The 27,154-nt window shown below is 42.0% G+C and overlaps 1 protein-coding gene across 1 annotated transcript; it reads left to right on the top strand.

Annotated features, from left to right (window-relative positions):
- Nucleotides 1-32: 32 nt before the first annotated feature.
- Nucleotides 33-25,712, top strand: cachd1 (cache domain containing 1). Its single transcript, XM_022254030.2, has 27 exons — nt 33-649; nt 7,834-7,896; nt 9,018-9,166; nt 9,521-9,627; nt 10,258-10,408; nt 10,772-10,916; nt 11,566-11,701; nt 12,353-12,442; nt 13,056-13,190; nt 13,564-13,670; nt 13,873-14,005; nt 14,220-14,369; nt 14,600-14,723; nt 15,065-15,137; nt 15,613-15,691; nt 15,897-15,986; nt 16,503-16,645; nt 17,156-17,253; nt 17,498-17,581; nt 17,760-17,870; nt 18,310-18,532; nt 18,927-19,178; nt 19,281-19,396; nt 19,858-19,974; nt 20,486-20,637; nt 21,142-21,402; nt 22,289-25,712. Exons 1-27 carry the CDS (start codon nt 278-280, stop codon nt 22,708-22,710), a joined length of 4,083 nt encoding a protein of 1,360 aa, XP_022109722.2. The 5' UTR covers nt 33-277; the 3' UTR covers nt 22,711-25,712.
- Nucleotides 25,713-27,154: the final 1,442 nt, after the last annotated feature.

Raw genomic sequence — 27,154 nt, 5'->3', positions numbered from 1 at the left:
GGTACGAAAAGATTAATTGCCATACAGTTCGTGTACGTGTGTGATCGCCGTTGCAGGTTTACTCGATCGAGGATGGGACGTTGGAACATGCTGTGAAGTGATTGCCTAAATTCTGCGCCGTAAAAAAACGCAACTTAATATGTTAACAGGTAGAGTGAATATGTAAGTCTCAGTATTGATCATGTGAGGTTTTATGCGAAAGATATTTGCTCGCAGAGAGTTGGAATCGACCTGTCTAGATCGCAGGCCATTAGCGGAACAAACGTAAGCAGCGAAAATGGCTACCTCGCCGTGCGGTAAGGCGAGATTCATTGTCCTTGCGTTGGGATTGGTAATGTTTACGCACGGTGTTTCCTCAGCGTTGGAGCCCCATCAAAATGCTTACAAGGCAGCAGATTCCAAATCAACCAGGCAGAGAGGTGGTGATAAGGGACTGTCAAAGGCACAGATAAACTTCAACAATCCGGACTTACTCCATGAGTTGGCCTCCTCGTTGTATCAGCCCGGCGAGGCAGCGGGATCGAGCAAACGGAATCGTGGGGCGGGCACGGAGGCCGACCTGGACCGCACGTTGGTGAGGCAAGCAAACGTCCTCTCGGGCCGAGTCAGATATATCGTCAATGCAGAACTTGGCCTGAATGCATTACAGGTGAGTTTGTGGCCTACCTTTTTCATGACACTTGAACAATTTTGTATTTCATATTCATGCGTGTAATTATGCTATCACTTACTCAAGTCATTTATGTCACGTAAGTCATGTTCTAATTGTAGAAATAATTGTTCATAATTTTCAAAGTGGAATGAAATCTATATACGGACACCACTTGATACCCTGTGCACAAACCGTATGAGACGGTCTGAACATTTTGAAGTGTTTTCTGTGTACAGGACTTGATTTTTTTCCTCCCAAATTGAACTTTTCTTGACATGTTTTTGCTTTCTGACAGTTTTAATGCAATTGCCAAATTAGTCTTAATTAATTGTGGCAATGCAGGTAGTCGTTCATAATTTTAAAAAGTTTCAGCTTATTCCCAGTTTGAAATTACTTTCAATTATAATTGAACTATTTTTAAAATAATATTTCTATTTGTAAGATTAGTTGCTGTGCTATTAACTGAGACAGTAAATTGCATCAGCTAACAGTCCTAGCTTGCCAAGTATGTGCATAAATGCCGAAGGTTACTTTTATAATAATTTGTGGTTGTGAATAAGCCAATTGCCAACATAAAAACCCATGTATATAGCCATGAATCATGAATTAAAAACCTACATTTAGATTTTGTTGGAGAGTTGAAAAAATAAGTGAGACCTACTGTCAACCAAATTACAACATTCCTCGTGTATATTTTTTAGTGTTATTTTGCAATGCATTCACTATAAAAGTTATGACCACTTTGAATAGAAATCATGAAAATAAATGCTGGGCAGATCTTTTGAACGTAAAAAGTTAATGCCTGTCATTAAGGGAATTTGAGCTGTTTAAATGTAAAATATGCTGTTGGACATTTCTTACCTTTTTGTTTCAACACTGGAAATTTTACAAATTGTAAACCAAAGTTCTTGTAATTGCTGACATGCATTCCTGGCAGAGTTATTTCATCAGTGTGTAAAGTTAAATGATAATCAATCTGGTGACACATAAAAAATATACACATGAACTTTAAATACCTTTTAATTACATTACAGGCATTTCAACTGATGCTGAAAATTAGTCCGAGTTCCAAAAGGGATGTAAGGAAATATTGCGTGACCAGCAATAATTCCTGCTATTTTCCATGGTCATGCATGGTGCATGTACTTTGTGTTATGGATAGATGTTTTGGAGAATTGCTCTCGATCCCTTGCCAGTGTTGGTCTGATGGGTCTGATAGATCCTTTGCATAAGGACCATCTTGACTGACATCTGGTTTTTGTTCTTGATCAACAGGCATGATAAACCCTTTGTACCTTCAGTAGTAGTTAATTAAAATAACAAAAGACCAAATGTTAAAGGTACAATGAGGCCTATTACGATGTTTGGTGTTCGCAAATTTCATATATGAATTAGGAAGTGCCATATTGATTTAGCTTGACTCTGAGACTAGATTTGCATGGCAATGTTTCCACCTTGTATTTGAAAGCTTGAAAAATACACTTTAGAAGGTCCAATAAAAACCAAGCTGAGAGAGATGTTACGGTTTCCAAACAAAAATATGCAAGGTAGGCCTACTGATGGTACAATGTGTGTAAACTCATTTACATTTACATTTTATGAATTTTCTGCATCTTGTTTATTCTGAAGCATATTAAAAATCAACTATCAAATCTGTTGGTTGTCTTCTGATAAAACTGAAATACCTCTTAAAAACTTTGAATCCTCACAATTACATGTACGGTGTAAATGTATTCGAGTGAATGCTTCATCAGGCTTTGGAAATCAGTGTCATTGTGGCGGAATAAAAATCAGACCAAGTCACCAAAAGTGCCTGTACAAAAGAAGTGAATAGATTGAAATACTCCATCTGCAAATGTTTTTCATTAATATTGCAATTTAAGAGCAGAATAAAGAAATGGTGACATGACAGACTCTCATTTTGTGTATTTTACTACATGCACTAGCAGCAGTTAAATTACTACTTATCATGTGTAGGCTTGTATTGTACTAGATAAGCGACAATTTTAAGTTTTCACTCGTACATGCTGTATGCTTACATTTGTTTACATTATAAGAGTCAAGATTACAAAACCGACTTTTCCAGCCTGTAAATCAATGACTATCAGGCTTGGAGCATCTGCAGAGAGATCGAAAGAGAACTCAAAATTCTGTCATTTATTCCCAAATCCCAAGCAACAAAATAATCATACAGATGTACTGTACGTGTAATGATTGTTAGCTTTGTCTCATCCAGATTGGATTTGGATAAGTACATGTACATTCAATTACATGTACGTGTACCCTCCCTAATGTATCTCCTCGTAGCTAACCTGCACATGTAGGCCAACATCACAAGGCATTCTTGGGCACGGAGCATGTTGCCTGGTGCGTCTTCCTCCCCCAGCTAATGTAATTTTCTGTAAGGCTGGAGCCACAAATCCTATTTTGCATACAAATTGCAGATCCTTTGTGGCCTTTCATCTCATGGCCACAGGGCAAACCAGGTACAGCCAGGGATGGTGGCCAGGCAAAAACCAAATCTTGTTTGCTTCTCCTTCACAACTTCAATCAAAACTGTGCCGTGGTTCATTTTTTTTTAAGATTGTAAAACTTAACAGTCACTCAGTTAGTTTGGGAATAAATTTGTTTAAATTGTAACTACATGTACATGTACTGTTTGTTAAAAATTATAATGACTTTTCTCATTAAAAATGTATCATTTGCTTTCTTTTACGTAAGAGTCTAAAATTAAAACTGCTACAAATGATACATGTATGATTTGATAACAGCAGAGTAATCCAGCAACTCAAGGCTGTGTGTTGACAAAAAAATGCAGTGGATGGGTGAAACTTCAAAATTCCATCCGGAAAAAATACATTCTACTGTGATAACTGTGGTAGGATAACATGTAGGCTTGACTCCCAGTCTAGATTGTGCTACAGGCCAACATTATTATGACTACATAAAGAGGGTAGGTTTGATGGCCCATTGGATTAAGAACCCACCCTCTCAGCCAGCTTAAACCTTCTATTGTGCCCAACAATAGAGGGGCCCAAACCAGCTCCTTTTTGCCTGCGTTGACCACACAGGCATAAACCTGAGATGCTTTGACAAGCTTGGTGTGTTTATGGCTGTTTGTGGGCACTTTTGTGGGCCCGGTGTATCCCAGGAAAGCCAATTTTTGCTACATGTTGATGTCGGCCATCTAGACTTCCACGAGTCCTTACAGATTTTTGTAAAACTATTGGAAGGCTTATCAAAGTGCATGCATGGGCCCATCTGCTGAATAGTCGTAGAAAAGAAATTGCGTTAACAGGATGGCTCTATACACACTGGTAACCAGGAAAATATTTGATAAGATTGCTGCAAAGCCATGTGTGGCTTGCTAGAAGTGTCACTAGCAGCATTGCAAGACATTACTCAGCAGCACGGCTAATTTCATGGGCCAAGAAGCTATAAAAGTGCTGTTAGTTTTTCCCCCTAGTTGTGAACTACTGGTACATGTGGACATTATTACCAAGGCCCCTAAATCTTGTACAATTATAGATTTTCACATTGGTTCACCTTCGTCACCATGCATTATTTCCTGTGCCTTACCCTACATTTACAATATTCCGTTGAAACAGATGATAGAAGAATAATCTTTCCCTGGTTATCAAGCACAGTCCTCTTCTCATCTTCAAATTTGCACCAAGTAAGCCAGCCAATCTGATGTGACCCGTCCATCACAACACCCAGTTTTTTAAACATTCTGATGAATCCATACATGTACATGTATACAATCCACCCGAAGCTAATTTTGTCTTAAGGCATGCACAAGATTTCTACCTCTTACTCAGTTGGATTTGGGGAGTCAGGTTGGCAAGGTAGTTCTTTCCTCGCCTTCCACCTCTGTGGTCCTGGGTTCGATTCCCGGCCCGGTCCACATGTGGATTGGGTTTTCAGTCCCTACCTGACTCGTAGGTTTTACCTAGAACATTCCTGTGGGGTTTTCCTCCCACCTCTAAAACTGTACCTGCTTCTTACTGTCTCCTCTTTACTGATGTTGGTGAATGTGGGTCGTTTGGTGGCTGCCTGAGGTGCCCTTGTATGCCATTGGCTCAACTATGTTTAAATGTATTCATTGTTCCATGCGTAATGTCTTCATTGTACCGGGCATTTGAACATATCTATATGAAATTTGTGCTTTATAAATGAATAAATTATTATTATTATAAAGTTGGGATAGTTCTTCTGGTAGTAAACACATGTGCATGTATACATGGATTTAGGAGATGGGTTGGTACATGTTGCAGAATTTTTGAACTGTTGGGGGAAACAAAATTCCAACGAAGTTCACAAACAAGCATGGGAGGCAAGGACGTGCCATGTTCACATACTATACACATAACTTGTAAGAATGCATTCAATTCTACACAAAGCCCAGCGGAATCACATCATTCTGTCAAGAAGTAATAAATTCCCTGTTTGCTGTCCAGTCCTGACCTGACTTGGCCCCAGCAGGAATGCTGATGACTGTGCAGCCCTCATAATTCCTGCTTTGAGGTGACCTCAGCTGACACCACAGTATCAAGTGCGCACTGTTCAGTGAATTTACACTAGTACCGCTACTCAATTCTGAAATGAACCATCTGATTGGATATTCACGGGCTGTGCCTCTGTGGAGTACCTGGTAGTTGGCACTCTCAATTAGGTTCCCTTCATTTCCCCGGCACCTGCCTAAATAATACACGGGTATATTGGTAGTTTTATTCAAGTTGTGCAGTTAGTTAAATTCTTGTGAAATAAGAAAAAGAAATGCTTGTTCAGTACATCTTGCGTTGCACGACCCGCAGATGCTTGGCAACAAAGAAGAAAGTAAAAAAAAAAAAATTAAATTGTGTTGAATTGGGGGACTAACATACATCATGTGTACCTGTAGTTTTTGTCCGTCTGCTATCAGTGATGTTAGTATGTTACAGATGAATTCCTTTTGCAAGTGGTTAAGGTACAATATAGTGCAAACCTTGAAACAATTTTTTTTGAAACTAAATATTTCTACGAATTTTTTGGGCCCTCAACATTTCTACTTCACTACCCTCTGCGCGATAGATTTTCACGCGGGCCTTTCCCACTGAACTTGTTATTCTTCCCTCAAGCTCCCTTAGCCGCAGCACACCAGGTATTGTGGCTCTCCAAACAACCCTCCAATATCCAGCCACTCTCCATGTAGGGTACCCTTCATGTATGGCACCTTGAGTGATTTAATCCAGCACAGGAAGAGCAGACACACATTGGGGCTCAGTACTCAGTATGGGTCTGGTAACATGCTGGAGGCAAGCCTTAATTTATTTGCAACATGTAGTTCATGTACCACAAGTGACAATTGGACGCTGCGGTAGATCAAACCACTGGTGAGCCTGCACCTTTTTATTGTCCAGAGAGTGGACAGGAAAGGAAAGATCGGCCGTGGAAATAAATATTTTTATAACCACTTTGCTTAACTACCGGTAAATATTTTTGTTTTCGTGTGCTGTTTACTTTTATTAACCCTCTGCTTTAACCGTCAAAAACAGTCAAAAATTCCTTTCACTTGATTTCCCCCAGTACACAGACACATATGGGAAATTTGACTGATTTTGACTGATTTGACGACTGTGTCATGAATGTATCTTTGCATAGGAGAATTAAACAAACATTGAATTTTGTCTAAATGTATGAAATAATCCTCTTAGACGCACTCACACGCACATGCTTCAGCTTGACGCGCGCGTGCATATGGCAAATCACAACCCCCTATCGGTCAAAGAGGCATGGAACACGCGCATACCACCTGTCCACGAGGGTTGTGCCACCACAGTAATGGCTTCTAATTCTGGTGGTCGAATTGCACTATTTGGCAAGGTTGCTTCTTATATAAGTTATACAAGGCTTGAAACCAGTGGCTCCCTGTTCTTAGTTGATGTAGATTTGGGATGTTAGGAATGTAAAGTTATATGTATCACTTTGGTTCAAAATTTGTCCAAAGTTTGCAAAACCAGGTGCTAAATGTTGGCAGAATTGGGTGGATATATGATGTCAAGGCTTGTAAAAAGTACTTGGCCTCGTATGGATTTGTGATGCCGCATATTTGTGGTAATGATTTTACTACTTTGAATGTTAAGCGACATAAAAATGGCATCAAATTTATGGCACGTGACTTTCATGCTGTACATGTACATGTATATTACACAGTACATGTACGTACATGTATATAATTCAGATTTCGCAAATGTACATGTAACAATTTACGTACATGCACATGTAAGAACTGTGATTTTGAACAATCTCATTATGTCCGATACATACAAATACATGTATACACGAGTAGGTTTACATATTTTCCAGCCATTGATTGTACATGTGTATGTGCACATGTAGGCTATCTGTGCACAGGTAGGCCCTTCTACATAAAGTATTTGCGACAGAGCAGTTTCGATCCCTTCCCCCGCAAATGACAAATTAATGAGCAGAGCGTCCTGGTACAAAGATCGCTAGGCTGTTCAAATCCTGAACGTTCCAAGGGGCCAGGAATCATCAGTTTTCTCCCTGCGCTGGAATTCAGTAATTATTGACAAAAGCTCGACTGTACTCTGGACTCTTGGGCTTTACTATATTGTAAATGTTTGTCGATAAATGTACATCGATTCAAAGACTGGAACACTTGTTCATATAGCTACTGTAGGAAAACAGTAGGAACTGGAAAAAAAAATCTCTCCAGTTGTGAGAAGACCTTGGGGAAATGGTGAGGGAACTCTGATTTTTTGTTATTGTAACCTTTTTTGACCAAGCATAAATCTTGCACGCAGCTGGATATCATTATCAAAACACAACTTGGCAGTGGCTTCAAAAATAACGCTTTACCCAGGGAGACATTATCGACCGCTAACTATCCAAAGGCAAAATGCATTGTCGTCCTTTTTTTTTCAAGAATGTTTTATTGATCGGAGCAAGCTACTGTAAGTGATGGTTTTAATAGTTGAAAAAAATATCAATTGAAAGAACTGCCTTCAGAGAAAAAAGCGGAGGCAGTTAAAAAAAAAAGATGAAAACCGGGTACCGATAACATATCCCGTCATGTAACAGGCTTCTAACAAGTCTCCATGGAGAGAAATGGCCCTGTACAATAACCTCACACATATCGGTTGGTCATCAATTTTCTGTTTTCTTTTTCTTTCCAGAAAGCCTATGATTCTTTGTCTTATCAGGATCAGCAACCAGATGCACAGCAAGGGCTAGACAAGGTACATGGAAGGATAAAAGAAAATCCCTTCATACTTTTTGTTCCGTTCAAAAAGACGTTAAGTCTTTTAGCCCAGTTTTTAATCTTTTAGTCCTCAATCTTTAAATTTAATACTTATAAAATAAGAAATAAGTATTCCTTATTTATGGTGTTTGCAGTAAGACATTTTAACTCTGAGTTTCTTTTGTAAAATACATGTAACCAGTTTCTTCAACAAAATCGGGAATGTGAATGGATTCCTAATGATGTGTGAAGATTTGGAAATTTTATCTCAGTGCCTATGAACACAAAAGCCATGTTCTTTGAAGCAAATAAAAATGATATTCTGTCGGCGCCACCACATCTAACGGCTCAGAAACTTTAGCAGAGAGATATCCTCGTTCACGTACATCCCTTTAACAATACACAAAGTCCATTCTTCCTCATTAACCAGCCTGGAATTTGCACTCTACTCTAGTAGTAATAAATACAGAATCCATCATGCTGTGCGCAGTGGTGTGTGTAATCTAACGACATTGCTATTTGAAATTTACATGTGCCTGCTGACTAGTAGAGACGGAGGTATGCTTGGTTGAATAATAATCTCGAAGCAAAGCTGTCCTCAGGATTTTCAGTAAGATTGATATCAATTTTGAAACGAGATGTACAAAGTGGATGGACGTCATAGTCTTCAATATAGCCGCACTTATGCACTGATTACTTTGATGCTTGTTGTCTATTTGTTTTCTTGGGAAAAAAAAGGAAGCGTGCGATTAAGTTCATCAAATTTATCCTTTGCTGCCAGCCACATAAAGATTGAGATTTCTTTTAGGTAACATGTATGAAGATTAAGATAATACATTGTTATGACCAGGGAACTACATGTACATTGGAACTACCTTCAACAGAGAGAACCAGAAGAAGGTTTGATTAAAACAGGAAAATCCAAAACAAATGTAGTTTATTGTGTAGACATGCTAATGGATGGCTAGTCCCATGATGCCATGCAGATTTAAATGTAGCCGATATGCAATCTATAGCCGTACATGTGCCGCTTACTGTCTCCTTGATATTGGAAGAGGCTCTGGAAATCTTCAAATCGGTCACGGCTTAAGTTATTTCCCCTCTTGTTCTCCTCGGCAGTTGACATCCAACATCAGGGTCAAACTGAAGAAGTTCCTGTCGCTGTTGAACTTTGACCGGGTGGTGGTTGAGAACCTTTACCGGGCCCACCGCTCGGACCCAATCACGGCCGGCCACAGCTGCTGCCAACTCCCTCCCAAGTACTTCAAGTAAGTCTTCATCCTGAAAATACGTATTGTTGAAAATACATATTTAAAAAATATAAATCAACGCGCACTTTAAAAAAAACAACACAGCCTCCATTTAAGAGTCGATAGTGTGACAAAAGGTGACAACTTTTTGTAAGTAAAGAGTTGTTCTTGTTCCTGGTTGATTCTGTTATACAAGTGTAGTTCTATTTAAATGCTGGCAACAGTTCAGATATCGAAATGCATTTTATCTATTTATGGGGAAATATAGCAGACCCAGTTTTTGAAGGATTTCAATTTGTCCAGCAGTGTTGTGCGTTATACATTGTAAAGATCCCCAATTAAATGTCCGTTTTTGTTTGCTCGTGGTCACAGATATGACTCTGTCTTCCAAACCAACATCTCCAAGGAGGCTGCATGCGAGCGAGTTTCTCCTGGTACACCCAGCCATGCCTTCAACCCCGTCAGGAACATCTCACAAGGTGTGTGGTCGCATCGTCCCCGCTTGGGTCTTGAATGGACCTGTTTTTACATTTTGCAGAGGAGCATAAAATCTTTGCTGTATGTGGCCCCAAGACCAATTTCATCAAGGCTGCCTAATGTAGAAACTAGCTAAGCGCTGATAAATCGTTTAGCAAGTACAAGTTACCAGCCAATATGTTGTGTTATGTACCACGGTTTTGTCTGTTTCTTGATTGTTCTTGCTTAGCACAAAGATGTGTGAAATGTAGCTTAGAAGCAGTGTGAGAATATTGGGTTGAACATGGGTCATGTGGGAACAGTACATCTGTATGAAGGTCTGCTAACATGGGTCACGTGGGAACAGTACATCTGTATGAAGGTCTGCTAACATGGGTCACGTGGGAACAGTACATCTGTATGAAGATCGGCTTGTGTAACAATGTGTATATACGATAGAAATTTTGGGCCAGGTCGTGTCAGAAATAAGCGAAGGAATGTAGGAGGCTTTGCTGTCCTCAGTCGTCATGCTTGAGTCTCTGGGAGAGTGTCTTATCAAAGGAAGAGGAGATGCCGTGGCCTCTCCTGTGCACTTGCTATGCATGTTTGCTAGTCCTGGACCTCAAAGATCTATTTTCTTTTGGCTTGGGTAGTATTCAAGAGACATCAGATGGCCAACCCTACCCTCAAGTGGCAGTATTTCAACTCAGAAGATGGTGTACACGTGGTCTTCCCTTCCACCTCCTACACAGCCAACCATGCCCACGCTAGACGGTGCAAAGACAGTATGGACATGAGGAATGAGTACGTTAATTGTACCTTTACACCAGGTTTTGGCCATTCCACTGACATGTATAGTCATACTGTATTCTCTGTCTGGTCCGAGAGTCGGGGGAAAAAAATTACAAGCTGGCTTGGGTGGGATTCGAACAGACGACTTCCTGCTTGCTAGTGCACATGTTAATTCCCAAACTGGGAACTTTCACGAATCCAGCCTGCCATATTCTCAAGCCTTCCCCCTCAGGTTTTTTTGGTGATCTTGGAGGGTTATGGCCACTATCATGTATCTCAACTGAAGCTGTTGAAATCCTAATACCTGTTCCCGAAAAACTGAGCATGGTAGCGTCTGGTGTTCAGTTTGAATATGTCAATTCTGTCTATCTACAGGCCCATCTATTCGTCCACCGTCAGACCTCAGGCGAAAAGCGTCGTTATACTGATTGACAGAGGTTTCTCTGTCAGTGAGGCATCCTTGCAGATTGCTAGGGAATCCGCGGAGGTAGCCCTGGCATCGTTGTCCGAGAAGGATCAGGTAAGATGACGCCAGTCACTAGTTAGGCCAAAGCATTGTGCTCATAGATTGTTGAGCTGTTGTTGCAGTTTGGCTGGAACTTGACCACAAGTTGATTGCTTAGTTGGCCATTCCAGTTACAGTATTAAATCCATTAAAATTAAAATTAGGCATTGTGAAGTCCTGAATTTCTGTTTGGTAGACGGAATGTTCATCTTTGCATTTGTCCCAGCTTCTTTTGACAAAAGTTCATTCACGGACTTCTGGGAAGTATTTCAAGGTTCACTCAGTAGGACGGTCAGGCACTTTTCTCACACAAATCACTCTGTAGCAGCTTGTGCAATAATGCCCTTTGCCAGATAGCACATGATTTTGACTGATGTCTTGATACTCATGAAAAGAGCCTTTACCGAGAGTGAAGTGGTTTTAGATGATCAAGCTGTATCATTGTTACTAATTAACTGCCAGAATGATTGATTTATAGGGGAACGGATCACTTGGTGGTATTCTCAATGGCTTTTTTTTTCTGGCCGTGCCATGCCAAAGGTCAAGTGTTGGTCAGCACTAGTCTTTCAGGTGCGAATGCGGACTTTATCCACTTTTTGAGAGGCACAAAGATGAGAACTGCCAATGGAAGTGAGGAACACAAAATTATTTCCTTTTGTCTCAGGTGGGAGTACTGAGTGTGGGATCTACTGTGCAGACGTGCCAACAGGATGGTTGCTATGACAACCACCTAGCAACCGCTACCATGGATACCAAAGAGCAGCTGGTCCAGTTTATCAGAACCATCAAGCGGGACACTGGTATGGATCGCTTATTGTTAAAAGTGCCCTCTTTCTCAACTTTGGACATTTCTGACAATCTTGAATAAAGAAATTCAGATAACGATCGTCAGTGTCTGGCATGCAGTAATTTCCGCTTAGGGTGTCCTGTGGCCACTCTAAATTAATTGACCACACTTTTTAATTTCATGAGATGTGTTATTCCCTGATGGTGTCAAATGTTCTATCAGCACAGCCATGCGTACTTTGTTCTTGATTGAACTTACGTTTTTAGAATACCAAACTGGCTCACCGGGTCACAAACTTGTCTAAAGGGGAGTTTTGCTGGATCGTGTACATACATTCAGTACTGAGCAGAAGCACCCCCTCGTGGGTTGGAAAGAGCCATGTCGGTGGGAAGTGTTCATTTTGTTGGTAGTGATGCAACCATAACATGTGCATGTCATAGCCATTTGTGAACCAGGGAAGGGTAGTTCCAAAGGAACCTCTGATGCTAGGAAAATTGTGCCCTCTCCTGGACAAGCTCAGGGGCAAATAACACCTCACCCATAGATTCTCTATCTTGATTTGCCCAGAGCTAGTCTATTCTACGGGTGATTATTCAGTTTTGTACAATTCGCTATTGGTTTTTCCTCATAGAATAACAGTGCGCATGTCTGTTGGTCTCTGCAGGTGTAACCAATCATACACAGGGTTTACAAAAGGCTTTCAACTTATTCCAAAGGTCTACCATGCCACAGCATCCCAACAATAGTGTCACTGGTGAGTTCGTATACAGATGATAGGGTAATAGACTCTTAATTTCTAAGCCAGAGAGGCACTTGATGAATCAGTGGTAATGACAGAAAATGATGAGATTTAGAGTGTTTTAAACCGATAAAACCATAAGTTTCGGATGTTTAATTGCGTCATGAAATTAGGACCTACCTGATAATGTGTCTCTTTAATCACATTGTTGTGTACTCAGAAACTTGCTGTTGTGTAAGGAACATTTTTTTCCTAAGTACACATTTTCAAAGCATTCTTTACCAGTTGAAACATCTGGCGAAGATATTTTCTTCGTTGCGTTGTTTGTTGCTGTTACGCACTGGTATATTGATAAGTTGCTGGTGTTGAGATGATGTGACCTGGCTGCTTGCCTGTCAATAAGTGACGCATGTTGAAATCTTTTGCGAAGATACAAACAGGCGTGAGACTTTTCCTTGGATCAGCTGATTTCCTTGTTTTTCACTTCACACTCATGCAATTGAAAATTGAAAAGCACTGTACAAAGTCTTGCAAAGATTGAAATTTCCTCTTTTTTGGCTGAATTCCAAGTTGCATGCCGGTACAAAGAGACTTCTTCTGACAAATTTCATTTGCTTCTGTTTGGCAGACTCTGTCATTGTGTACTTCAGTGCTGGGCATGTGTCTGACACTGAGGGCGCTACACAAGTCATCAACATGGTGATCAACGAGAACCAACGATTCAACAACAGGGCTATTGTAATGACATATGCCCTAGTCCAAGGTATTGTAAAATCATTTTTGAAGAGACCATAGTATGTTCCATCTAGATTACTCATTGTGGGCGTTCTTTCAACGTCAGTCCCAATCTCTGAATTTGAATGAACTATTGCCTTCAAAATGGATTATCGAGCTGCCGCACATATATAAAACTTAATTGGCTTGATTAATAATGTAGCAGTTTGAGCCCCAAATCCCTTAGATGTTCTTGGAGAAAAATCCATTACAGACGTGATTGGATTGGAAAAACAGTCCACATATAACCTTGGTTGGGATTCGAACCCAGGACACACACAATGTAAGGCAAGGAAGGCACCAAAGTGGTCTGATGTTGTGAACTCAAGATATACTTTTTCTTCATTTGAATGAACTTGCAGAAGGTATAACTGGTCTAGAGGAGTTGGCCTTCCTGCGAGACCTGGCAGAGCTAGACAACGGAACCAGCTACCAGGAAATACCTAGACAGAATCTACCACCTAAACAGGTCAGAACACCTTTCCAATCTGGATTAGTTGACCCTGTTGTGTCAGAATGCCTGCCGTGTACACCGCACTCGTATTGAAATTTAGGCTGTACATGTTTAAGGAGTAACACCTTACCAGAGGTGGAGTAATGTATTAAGTTCTTGTACAAAATTGTCGGTTTGCCTTTACAAAATGTAGAATGGTTTGTTTTCTCCTAACCAGAAAGGAGTGATGACAGTGCTAAACCAGATGAGCAACTTGCCGTCGGCAGTTGGGAGATTTTACACCATTTTGCCTCTGGACACAGCCTCCAAGCCCGTCTTCTCTTTACCTCACTTTGACCTAACTGGAGGAGGTAAGCACCACTTTGCCGTGAAAACAAAGTGTAGCTGTTTTTCATTGGAATGCGGGCAAACAAGTGGCATCTTTCTTGACAGCGGTCCACCTGAACATGACCCTGTGACCGATTTTGGCCCCAGAGTTCCTGTCAGTTGTTTTAATACTGTGGATTTTACCTCAAGGGATAAGAACCGTTCATTGGTTGATTTGCATATTTGTTGGTTACTTAGGTCTCATCATGAGTATCACCCAGGCATGCTATGTCAGCAGCCGGCTGGTAGGCATTGTGGGTCTAGATGTCAACATGGTGGATCTGCTAGAGGATATAACGTACTTCAAGGAAGGGGATCGCTCCTATGCCTTCATCATCGACAGGAAAGGTACGTCTGTCAGCTGTGGTGGCTTGAATTGTATGCTGAAGTCACGTGTGCATCTCTTGTCTAGAACCAGGTTTTGCTACTTGGACATATTCTGAGAACAGAAGTAGCCATAAGTTAGGACCTCAAGTTGGGATATTGACCGAGTTGTCTGGACCTGTGGACCATGATGGCTTGGGCCATGTGTTGTTAAATCATTTGTTGACGATCAGTCTTTTTCTCCATCTTTTTAGGCTTGACTATCATGCATCCATCCTTGGCAAGGCCCATAGTGGCCTCGCAGCCACCCCTCTATGCCGACATCAGTCACTTTGAACAATCAGTAGACTTTGACAAGGTCCGCCAATGCATGCTCAGGTGTGTACACAAATACCCTTCACTGCCTTGTTGTATGTTAAGTGTTCCGATAGTGAGCTGCATGAGATTTTTCTTTCACGTTTAGAACTGCAGCAGAATCTTCAAGCCTTAGTCACTCTGCTGCTGTTCCAATATTTGTTGACGCCTGAGCTGGCCAGAAATTTTTTCAGCATGTTTATTTTGAAAGAATTTGAAAGCAGAGTAAAGAAAAATCTCGGATTTCAAACTGGAAAAGGAATCTACAATTCAGTTTCACTAATAGTTCATTCTGCAAACTTAAGGGAGTTTTGTAAATGGACTGGTTTCCTTGTTGAACTAAATGTTCCATTTGCGTTGTGCAGGGGCGAAAGTGGCACCATGCAGTTGCAGAGGTTTGCCAATGAAAGCACGTTAGTCAACTACACATGGAGACCGGTGAGTATCTGGTTGGAGGAAACTGATCATAATTTCATGCATATTCATGAGCAAGTCCTATTCTCACAATGGGTAGAGTTCCTTACTATTACTAGAATGCAGCACAGTGCCCAACATGGTCATATGTCCAAGCACTGTACATTCTTCTCTGTACTTTTTGCATCATGTCAAAAAAGAGATTGTAATCATTGGCTGTAAATGGTTGGACAGAGGGGTTTTTTGTACAGCCTACAGCATGGATCGGTAGGTAGGTTAGCCCTATTCATGGTCAGTCTTGGAGGTTTCTTTGCACTTCAAAGTAAGGACATTTCTGCTGGCAAAGGAATATGTGTTTGCACATCAGGGCTCTCATGGAGCGCAGAAAACACAGCGTCTTATCCATCATCTCTCTCAAAGTCCACAAACTTACGAGTGGATGCATTTGCTACGAATTAAACGATGGCTTGATAACTGCTGCATGTGGTTTGTGTTGCAGGTGGACAACGCCCCCTTGACAGTGTGTGTGGTAATAGAGCAGCAGGATTTTAACCTCAGACACTTGAAGAAAATGCACGGTGAGCTGTGTTTCTTGGCACTTTTTGTCTTGGATCCTTTTGTCTCTGCGAAAAATGCAAGAATGCATTTTGGATCTCCACTTGTCAAAGAAACGTTGCTATCTCTTAACTTAAAGTGATGGAAATAGTTACATGCCTTTAAAAACAATTTTGAAGCATTTGCCGTACTGTTGATTTAATTAACCATTGTTGTTGGTCTTTGCAGTACCAGCAGGCCAGACCCTCCTTTATCACCGACTAGATCTCCTGCCCTCAGAAAGCAGCTGCATGCACCTAAAACAGCTGGCAACAACAGGTAAGACAAGATGGACATTTTTGAAAAAGGCAGAATTGTTGTTTTTTAACGGTTTCCCTTTTCATTGTTTTTTTTGTCGTCACAACTGAGTGATGTAATGCATGTCACTGCATGTTTTAGAGACGTACACTTCGAAACGTATTTCTCTCGTGAAAAGTTTGAGGGGCAGTCTAGTAACAGTAAATCTTTTCTTGTAATTATGTAAATTGGAAATTCACTAAAGGAAAGTCATCCCGGCTTGTTTTATTCCTGATGTCAGGCTGGTAGTTTGCCTGTCCGTTGTGGAATCTATGAGTGCTGAACTTCGTGTGGACAGATAGGAAACTTACACGCTTTTTTGGTGTAAATTTTAGGCCAGTCAGTCAGATATGCCAGTACTCTTCCTCTCAAAGGGTCTTAGTGGCTGCCCTCGTAGGGCAGTTAAGGAAAGTGATGATTGGAGTGATCTGAGGATCGGCCAGAGCAAGGGTTGACTGACACTCCGGGTTACGATTCGTCTTTTCCCCCCTATTTCAGATGCCAGCACCCTCATGCTTTCTCCTAGCAGCTTCTCCTCCCCATTTGAACATCTCAGCCAGCATGAGACCAAGCTGGTGGTGCAGGCCTACATGGCGTACCTGAGCGACAACACCAATCTCATCGCTAACCCTGGCTTCAAGGTAAAAGGAAGGCTTCCACAAAAGGGTTCTTGAGAGTGATCCTGGCACAGTTGCATGAAGTTGTTCAGCAGAAACCATGACATAGTAGAAATGAGCCGTGAACCAGTGTCAAGTAATGCACTCTCCATTGCTTTTTGGCTGGTAACCCATATTTGCTAGGCGTACATTTTCTGCACTTACCGGTTCTGTGAAATAGGCCCCCATTGTTTGAAAACGGATTACTATAGACATGCATATCAGTTGTTCTGGCATCATACAGTTCCCACAAATCTCTTCAGTGTTCTGTCTCGGATGCTAGACCATGGTCATGGCTACTCACTATAGTGTGCCAATTGGACAAGCTAAAGTCTTAGCCACAGAATGCTTGCCCTGATCAGATATCAAGCATGGCTGACAGCACAGGATTGTGGGAGATCTGGCGGGGACTACCGAGGAATTACATACCTTACACGCCAGAAAATCAGGAGTAAAAATTAGAAGATATATTCTTCATCTTTCTGTATTTTGCAGGAAATGATCAAAGATGATGTGTCTGCCACCAGTGGCTTGGAGAAGGTCTGGCTAACTCAGTTTGAGAAGAGTAACCTCAACGATTACATTGTCAGGAGGTCAGTGCAGGTGTAGACTTGGACCACTTCAAATACCTGTTGCCACCTCAAATTCATGTGTTGCCCTGTCTCCAGTGTATGTATTTTCACGGCCACAAAAAGTCTGATGTGTGCCATGTATGACCCGTTTGCTCTTGTGGCTTCTGTAAACTTTGTGTTTGATTGTGATACAGTTTGAACTGTTCAAAATTGAAAATTAACAGGTGTATAATTGACAGGTGTTTTCCTGATAACTGCCTTGCAGGTACCTAGCTACAACCAGCGGCATTCTGAGGATGTATCCAGGCTCGCGGGTGGACAAGAGCTTTGACCCCTCCAAGAGACCTTGGTGAGTGACCTTTGACATGTGACATGAGACCCAGCACCCACCCATCTGCACAATTAAGGTCTTTGTAAACAAAAACAAACTTCAGACAGGAAATGTTTGATTTGCAATTTATATGATACTCAGTTATGTTTTTGCCCAACATTTTACTTGCATGACTTCTGTGTTTTCTCAATGACAGGTATAAACGTGCCATAGCTCATCCCGGCCGTGTGACGCTGTCCTCTCCTTATTTGGATATGGGTGGGGCCGGTTACATCATCACACTCAGCCATGTTGTCTTTCAGGGAAGGTGAGGCCTCCCATTGGAATCATGCATATGCAAAAGGCAGAAACAGCACAAAGTCAGTTAAAGGATGCGTTTTCATATTTGCCACTGGGTAACCACTCCGCAGTGTTGAAGTAAGAGTTACGCTAAAACATGACAAGCAAAATAGCTTTGCAAGATTTTTTGAGAGGGTCTTCAGCAGATGAATGTTTGCACATCGCCAGTCTAGATCAGGACAGGCCCCTCGTCATGTTGGATGTACCTTGAAGTGTCAGCCTCTGTGCACAATTACTAGTCCTTGATGGTTTATCTGAACAGCTGGTGGCTTAATGCTTCGGCCAAGATTAATATGCAGATGTTCCGTTCTGTGGTTAGATAGTTTTGCATAATTGCAAATGGTCCTGCTGACGTTAAGTGTGGGCATTGGTTGTTAAAAAAACAAACATCTTGGCATTGCCAACAGGAGTGATGGCACGCACGAGGAGACGGACCATGTGGTAGGCATCATGGGCATTGATTTTACCATCCGCTACTTCTACAAAGTCCTCCTGGAGATCATGCCCATCTGCAAGGAGGAGAACGTTCGCTGTTTCGTCATGGATGACAGGGGATATCTCATAGCCCACCCGAGGCTGGTGGAACCAGCTAGCAGGGGACCAGTCGAGCAACAGCACATAACTCACCAAGTAAGCATTTTGTCTCAATCAAATCTCACTCAGTGTCACTTGTTGGTGTCGGACGGTGGTGCAAAGCCTAAATCAGGGTATTTATTTGCTCTTAATTGTTTACTTCATATTATTCAGAAGATTGCTGTCGTTTAGGTACTGCCATAGGTAATCAGTTGGTCTGTTTTCAGTTTGAAATTGAGTAAAATCAGATGAGAAGCATTCCAGGAAATAAAAGAAACCAACAGAACAAAAAAGGATGTCCCCATATTACACCATGCACAGACGTGTATGTGACGTATGCCAATTCTTGATATAACATGGCTGACTAAGAACACAGGTACTTTCTTGTAAGCACATCTGCCAGAGCACGGCGCTCAGTGATATCCTTGCCATGGTTCTCCTATCCCTCAAGGAAATCTTGGTGTCCAATGACATCCTGTACCACTCCCATTTGGTGAAGAAACTGCGTTGTAACAACTACGAGGATCGTACCATCCAACGCTACTACTCCTTCAACACCAGCCTGGTCGGTGTCCTGTCCAACCTGTACCACGGCGAGTACTGCAGCAAGTACCGCATTGTGCCGGTGCCGGGCACCAACGCCTTTGTGGGCGTGGTCAACGATACCTGCAGCGAGGTGACCACGTTCTGTCCTTGCAGCATGGTGAGTGGTCAGTTGGTGGAAGTCTGTGTGTTGCTTTTGAGCAAGACGTATTCTGTATAGAGAAGCTCATGTTCCGTTTTTAAAATTTTTTGGTCACATTAGTATGACCGTCTATGCCTGAATTGCAACCGGATGGAGCAAACGGAATGCGAATGCCCCTGTGAATGTGAGCTAGAGTTGGACCACTGCCATGGCACACTGCAACAAGGGGAGGATAGGTAGGTACTCTGAGAAAGGAGGAGGATGTGATTGCAGTATAGGCATATAAATGGATTGGAAGGGGGTTGGGTGCTAGACCACCACGAGGGGAAGATTGGTTGGTGCATTTATTGTGGGATATAAAGGGGGTATGATGGCAATGTAGGCATGTGAATGGATCAGAAGGGGGTTGGGTGCTAGACCACCACGAGGGGAAGATAGGTTGGTGCATTTATTGTGGGATATAAAGGGGGTATGATGGCAATGTAGGCATGTGAATGGATCAGAAGGGGGGCTGGGTGCTAGACCACTACAAAAAGGGAAAGATAGATGGGTGCCTAGATGGGGTGTGATTGCAATGTAGACAGCAATGAAAACTTGCTTGCATGAATAGGAATTCATAAATGAAAGACAGGAGTGGCATACTCTTGTCAACCATTAAATGAATATGTATTAGGATTAATTACCATATTCATAACAGGAATCCCAGTTGCTCTGATAAGGAGGAGAATGCTAGCCTGCCTGTGACAGACGACAGCATCACCAAGGATCTACCACAGTGCTTGAAGTACAACTGCAAGAAAAGGAAGACATTCAAGTATGGATTGCTGTCATTTAAAAAAAAGGGAAATTTCACCGTCGGTGATCAGAACTTCCTTGATGTTGTGATAATACAGGGCTTTCCGGAGATCTCAAAACACTTTACAAGTGCTGTTTAGTTCAGGAAGACAGACCATTTAGCGTCCAGTATCAATGCAGATGCTTCTTACGGGGACCCGTATATTCATGCTCACCGAGAGGGGCAATTGGGAGTAACGTGACTTGCCCAAGGTTGGGAAGATGTGACTAGCTGCCGGATTCAAAACCCAGATCCTATGATCCCTACCACCACTTGCCAGCTCTTGCTGGAAATCTTCTTGACACCTGCAATTTCAACTGGCGCACGGGAAACCACAACCGTCCTCTCTTTCAAGTGCTCACAAATTAGACAGTTAATAATCTTCCTTAGAAAAGGAATCAGGGTCAGTAACTTGCTGAAAAATGTGGAGGTGTTAAAAAGTTCTCTTTGAATTTTTATCTGTAATTATTTTCTCTGTGCCTTGTTTTAGGGATTGTTTTGGTGTGGTCGACTGCGAGTGGTGTGTGGCTGCTTCCACCTCTCAGAATAAACTCAGGAAGCTGGCCGCGCCTTACTGTGCCACTCAGCGAGAGTGCTTCGGGGGAATAGTCGGGGCCAAGTCGCCGTACGACGATGAGATAGGTCAGTCAAATTAGACTGTCTGATGTATTCAATTTGCACAAACCTTGATGAAAAATAGGCAATCTTGTCTGACGTAAATATTTTTAACCGTGTCCAAATTGTCTTTGTTAGGAGAGGCAGGTGGGCACGTGTTACTTTCCCTGCCCTCCGTATCTGTGATCCAGGTTCGATTCCAATCTGGGCCAGTGAACTTGTGTCTGTGGGTTTTCCATGGAATCTCTAATAGGTTGTGCATGGCATAACAAAAAGCACTGACCTGAAAGATGGCTGCTATGCAAAACCAGAAGTTTTTTCTGCCACCTTCGAAGCTGAATAATTCTTTGTTTTAGGGCTTAGTACTTAGTGCATTTTTGGAAACTTGTTGGATCCATTTCCACAAACACTTAATTAATTTTGGCACTTTGTGTGAGGTTCGTTTGTATATGTGAGATGTCATGCATTTAAGGTTCTTGCTCAATAACTGAATGCTTTGAGTTTATGGTCATTTGTTTGCTTTGCCACCAGCCATCGACAGCCAAACCACTCCCTTCGAGGCCCACAAAGGTGCCCAGGTGGGTCCCGTGGCTGGAGCCTTCATGGGGGTCATCATGGCTCTGGCCCTGGTCATCTACGCCTACCGCCACCACGTCCACAACAATGCTCAGCGCCGGCGGGAGCTAGCCCAGAACGGCTCAGACGCGTCCGTCCGGATGTCCCAGGGGGAGGGGGAAGGGGAAGGGGAAGAGGAGGCGGGTAACGACAACCAACCCCCTGCGCCAGGAGCGTGTAAGTTTGGCTGACTGATTTATCTCCCTTTGAAAGTCTAGAAACTAGCTCCGCAGGTGATTGCCAAGTGCAGTGTTAAAGGACTGGTTCGCTGCCTAATGCACTCGTAGGCACTGACCACATAAGGTCACTTTAGTCAACCTCAACTCCGTGGGCGGAGTTCCTTTGAAGATCGCAAAGGTAATGGTGCTGGGAACGAACATGGCGCGACAAGATCGTACCCAACAGGGTTGCACTTTGATGTACTGCAGTTTCTGGATGGCGCTATTTGAAAATGTTAATGAACGGCCAAGATATAGCATCTTCAAGCCACTCTGTTGTCTCACAGATGCACTCCCATTGCACCATCACCATGTTGGAATAGAAGTGAGGCAGCACTTGCAACTCACTGTCTAGGGTAACAACTTGCCAATCCAGCTTCTCTTTTAACCTGACTTTCCGAAAGAAATGAGTAATGGCTACGCTAATGACAGAAAAAGTTTTTTTAAGACCATCAAAAATATATGCATTGCATTAGTCACATTTTTATTATTAATTGATTGTTTATACTTTAGAACAAACCATTCAGGTTCCAAATCTCAGTTGTGGTGTACACTAAATTTTTTATCTCGAACGCACATCGTTGTAACTCATAAAAGTTATGTTGACTCCTTCTATTGATATTGGAGCATTTGTGTTCTTGCTCAAGTTACGACAGTCCAAGTCCAAAAACTGGAAACATACGGACAGTACCAAAATCAGACAGTAAGAGCCACATTGTGATATTGTCACCTGTTGAGATGAGGGAGATGCAGTGACATGTGTGGAACCCCCCATGATTTAAATGCAAGTTGCAGTCATGTGAAGCCAAGGAATTTCAGTTCGGTTTTTAATATTGAACTTTCAGTTGGACATGCCAACATCCTCTTGGCTGCCTTGAACCAGCCCAGTCCCTATCACCAGCGAGCTCGCTATGGCATCCGCGTCTGGCGCCACCGTCCGGGGGGTACGCCCAGCGAGAGTGACCATGGCTACAGCACCATGACCCCCCATGAAGACTCCGAGTACCAGTACGTGGAGCCTGAGCCTATCCTAGTCCACGTGGAGCCAGACCGACACGACATTGATCCGCCCCCGGGAACCCTGCGGGTCAAGCGGCCCAGGTCCTCAGCCCCGACGGCCACCTTATTAGACCTGTCGCAGGGGGAGGGCACCCCTCAAGGAGCTGGCAATCTACCCCCGAGGCTGGACCCACCTCCGCAGACGGTCATCCCAACCCGGAGGTCCCTAGTCAAAGCCCAGGTACACGCCATGGACACGGTGTGCTAGTCAGAGTCTTGTAGCCTCCTACTCGGCGGCTGCGTGTATTCATAAAATAACCACCATGCAACTCACCGGTCATCTTGTATTCACCTGGTCCCACAGAACGACCCACAACTCAAATGGCCCAAAGCGACAGCATGCGCAGCGTATCAATTATGAAGAAGTTGTACCAATCAGGCTTATTGACAAGTGGTTGTCAGATACCACAATAAACTCACCGATAGCCACCAGTGCTTCAAACCTTAGTAGATCTGCTCTGGCTTGTACACCATACAAATCCAAGCATTTTTGACCAGACAAGAGTCTGTCCAAAACCTCTAGCCTAAACCTGCCCTTGAGTCATGCTGTCCATTTCAAATTTTTGCTCTACCGATGCAAGTTTATACTGCCAAAGATTTATTAATGAATGAATGTAATGACCTTTGACCCACATTGGACCATTGCCAAAGATTCATTAATACTAGAAAAATGCAAAATTGGAAGGAACCTTAATTTTTTTAAATTGCATTGATACTATGTATCTTAAGGGCTTATTTATTGCCAAAAATATGGACCTTTTTTAGAATACACCTAGAACCGTTTCCATAGCTGCCATAAAAAATAACGGGTGAATTAATCATGCATATTCATATACGTGTATATGTTTATTCATAGTTTTAAAAACCAAAGCATATCCATAGCAATGGCCTGTCAGCCATTCTGTCAATCAGCATTTCATATCATAACAAGGCATCAAAATTCAACAGATTTCTAAAAAGTTTTTGTTTGTGTTTTAGACATTTTATCTCGGAACTTGCTCATCAGTTCTTACATTGGACATTATTATTAAAAGATGTTTTAAGTTTCTGTTGTAAATTATGTACATATAAACTGTAGAGATTTATAATTAGCTCAAAAATTAATCATTCTTAGCATCATGTGATCTGTTGAGGAAAAAAATACCATCGAAAGCGTTTGTGTGAACATTGGTGTATATATATTTGTATTCAGGATGTGATTACAAACAAAATAAGTGATTGAAGGCACGATCTCAGGTAAAAGAAAGTGAACCTAAATTTAAATGTAGAAATTACTTGGAGAGTTTGGTCTCTGTTCTTCTAGGCTGCTGTTAGGCTGGAGTTTTGTTCTAGCGATGGAGCCGACCAAATCTGGTCAGTGCTTACTCCAACAACACTTTGTAATTGCCACACGTTACCGGGGTTGTCATTTGCTTCACATCTTGATCGATTTCCTCCTTTCCATATCCTGTTTTTAAGGTCTGCATATTCAATTACCACAGCATCTGCAGGTTCACAGGGATACAGGTGTTGAATCAACACCTGTATGACTACATCACTTGAAGTGGACCGTTGCAGGCTTTGCCAGACCAGTGACCATAATTTGGCATCAAAAACAACAGCAGGTGTCAGAAAGAAAGTGTTGTATGGCCTATTGACAAATGCTGAGGCGATTGGTCTCGTCTCGATTGAAAGATGGAATTGTCTTCTGTAAACTCACCTGTGGAAATTTGCTTCTTGCAGTCGAATGAGCACATGGAAAATTTCTAAGTGAAGGTAAAATAGGACATGCTAAGGAAAGGTTTCCTTATTTTTGTACATGTTTTCAGGTGTATTGGCTAGGGCTACGACTCTGTCCTATTACACCACTGTTATCCATAGCCTAAACCACTGACACAAATTTACCAGGTATTTGAATATTTCTAACTGTCCTGATACAACGATATCCATGCATCAACCCACTGAATAAGTCAAGTTCTGCATCCAGACCAATAGCATATTGTTCAAATATTAAATCAGTATTTTATAATACAAACTTGACAACATTTTATGGAACGATTTTTGTAATAGGAAGACCGTGTACTTGAGTGGTGTTATTGTGCCAAAATGATGTGTGATTAAATGATGATTATACTCAAATCACTGCCAAATGCTAGTTGATTTTTAGATAGTCCTACCAGCACGAGAGCTGTTGGCTCACTAAAATTCAGATTTTTTTAAGAAAAATGTAAATATGTAAATACACGTATTAAAAATGCTTCCCTTTTTAGTGCATAAATAATTGCAGCCATAGCAGCCTTTTGACTGTAGGATTGTCACTAATCACGCCATGATATGCAGAATAATTTAGACTTCAGACAAATTTTCCATGCTGTGACCATCTTGTGTACAGATGAGATTTTCTCTGTCAGAATTCGTCATCAGATTTTCTCTGAAGTTCTCGGTGTAGTGCCAAGATGCTAGCCTGTATATTGACTAAAAAAAAAAAGAGAATGCTATGGTCCCTTCTTGTTGTCTCTGACCACTTGTCCGATTGCTTAAAAAAATGCGGTCAGTTATGCAGGTTGTTCGATGTGCAGGAATTTAAAATTGCACACATGAATGGCACAGTGGCTGCATCCGAATCTGTTGTCTAGGGCTACGTCTAGATCTTTGCTCCATTGGAAATGTGTGGAAACGCGTAGACAACAGACCTAGCCGTAGCTCTGGAAGCCCATTTCGGACACGGCCTTATAATGGTAATAGCATACCAGCATTTGTTCTTTCACCATTTAAACTCTGTAATAAAATACGACTGGGAACTGGCCTGCCAGTGCCCAACTTGTTAGGCTTCACTGCTTTCTCTTTACTTAGTACACAACCATTAATGGATGCCTTAGTGCTTGCATCATTTGTTTCCCTGGGAATTATGAATGTGAAGTCAGGGGACCTGACCAAGATGGTCGCAGTATGGAATAACTGAAAGCGGAAATACTCTTGGACCATCTGCTTTTATATATGACTAATTTTTCACAGTACCATTTTTGTATCAAGTATTTATTATGATGGGGTATCCAAGCAGTGTGTATTACATCATGCCAAAGAAGCTGGGTGTTTTCGTATGAATCAGTACGTACCATTTTGTATGTTATTGTCATGCTGCAGTAGAATATTGTGCCTATTTAGGTAGCTATGAACTGTATGGTCAGTAACTTGTAAACATCTCTCGGATAAAAGTGGAGATGGAAAGAACGATGCTGTCACAGGTGCTTTGTTAGAGGTAGAGCCCCCCCCCAACTACTTACTGTTGCCCAAGTTCTCTCGGTCCGAAATTTCGAAATGCTCTTGAAAGAAGCTAGACCGGGAGAAGGTTTGTGGGTGCACCATTTAGAGTCGATCTCCTCCACGAGTGGTGGTTCTGAATACCAGTGAGCGAGACTTGGCGTTTTGACCAGGGTGTTCCGGTCATAGTCGGGAGAGATGCTGGACTGGAGTGAAGCACTGGCATACATTTTCCTCAGATGCGTGCGTTGTTTCCAGCCCCTAATCATTTAGACTTGGCCGCGTTCAGGGTGAATCATGCGAGGTCAAGGTTGAAATTGGCTAATTGCTTTGTGTACATGTATGCGTCCAAAATTAAAGCCTCCGCCGTGAAAAGTTGATTCTGATGCAGTATGATGTTAGGACAATGTCATTTGGGATTACTGCACCTTGTAGGATTTTGAGAGATTTGTGAGGACTACAAGAAAAAAGCCATTATCGCCCTCACAGATAGCCAGTGTTTCCCTTCCAGCTGACATCTTCAGCTTAAAAGCCACTTTGATCACCTCGCTTGTCTTCTCATAGGCTTCAGTGAGTAGTAATGACACACGAGGAAACAAGAAAAGGAAAGAAGCTGCGATTTCACTCCGGAAACAACATTCTCAAATAACAACACCTGCTGTGAAACTGAAGTGTGTGTATTCAAAGGAGAACCGTAGAGAATAGAAAGCTGTAACACGGCACGCTCTTTTGTATTACCCTCCAAGAAATATGGAGAGAGTACGAAGTATGAAGGAAACCAGCACCACTGACAATTTATTTGGGCCACAATCTGCTAAAACATTTGTCCACAGACACCGCGAGACTTTTTCTTGGGTCTTTAATAATTAGAATGTCTCACATTAAAATATGTCCCCAAACTGTACCCTGACATTCTTTGCATGTGACATGCTGTCATTGTTTGAAAGGAAGTGTGATAGTATTGTTTCATACACCAAAAATGCACTCATGAATGAAAGTAGAAGTGTCTGTGTAGGTCCACAGCTTGAGTTTTGGATACTTTAGTTTCCTTGTTCTGGAGATGTCTCTCGTGTCATGATAAAACACAGATTCGAAGCTTCAGAGTGATCATCCGAGACTTTGGATCCCTCTTGCATTATCAAGCAATGCCGCTTTCAAAGGGAACATTTTGATGACACTAACTTATGATGCTGGGAATGATATAAATATGACTGATTACGGAAAAGGAACTTTTTAAAAATGTCAAAGGATGAATGGCCATGACCTACTGCAGGGGTGAGATTGACCAATGATAAAAATAGCTGAAAACAGCCGAAAAAAGGCGTAAAAAGGCTGAACTGTGAAAATCTCCTCTACTTTTGTACACGGCTAGTGAGGGAAAAAAGCTGAAATCCAAAGCAAAGAAAGCTGAA

Source organism: Acanthaster planci, linkage group LG12 (assembly GCF_054643075.1).
Source record: "Acanthaster planci isolate LZ-2023a linkage group LG12, COTS_SCS, whole genome shotgun sequence".
NCBI classification, from domain to species: domain Eukaryota; kingdom Metazoa; phylum Echinodermata; class Asteroidea; order Valvatida; family Acanthasteridae; genus Acanthaster; species Acanthaster planci.
This window is presented reverse-complemented; position numbering and strand designations above follow the sequence as displayed.

What these genes read in the sequence shown, in the direction of transcription:
- cachd1 (XM_022254030.2), top strand. Translation starts at nt 278, where the DNA reads ATGGCTACCTCGCCGTGCGGTAAGGCGAGATTCATTGTCCTTGCGTTG. An exon ending in TCCCAACAATAGTGTCACTG is followed by an intron (nt 12,443 to 13,055) that starts GTGAGTTCGTAT and finishes TCTGTTTGGCAG; the next exon opens with ACTCTGTCATTGTGTACTTC. An exon ending in GTCCGCCAATGCATGCTCAG is followed by an intron (nt 14,724 to 15,064) that starts GTGTGTACACAA and finishes TGCGTTGTGCAG; the next exon opens with GGGCGAAAGTGGCACCATGC.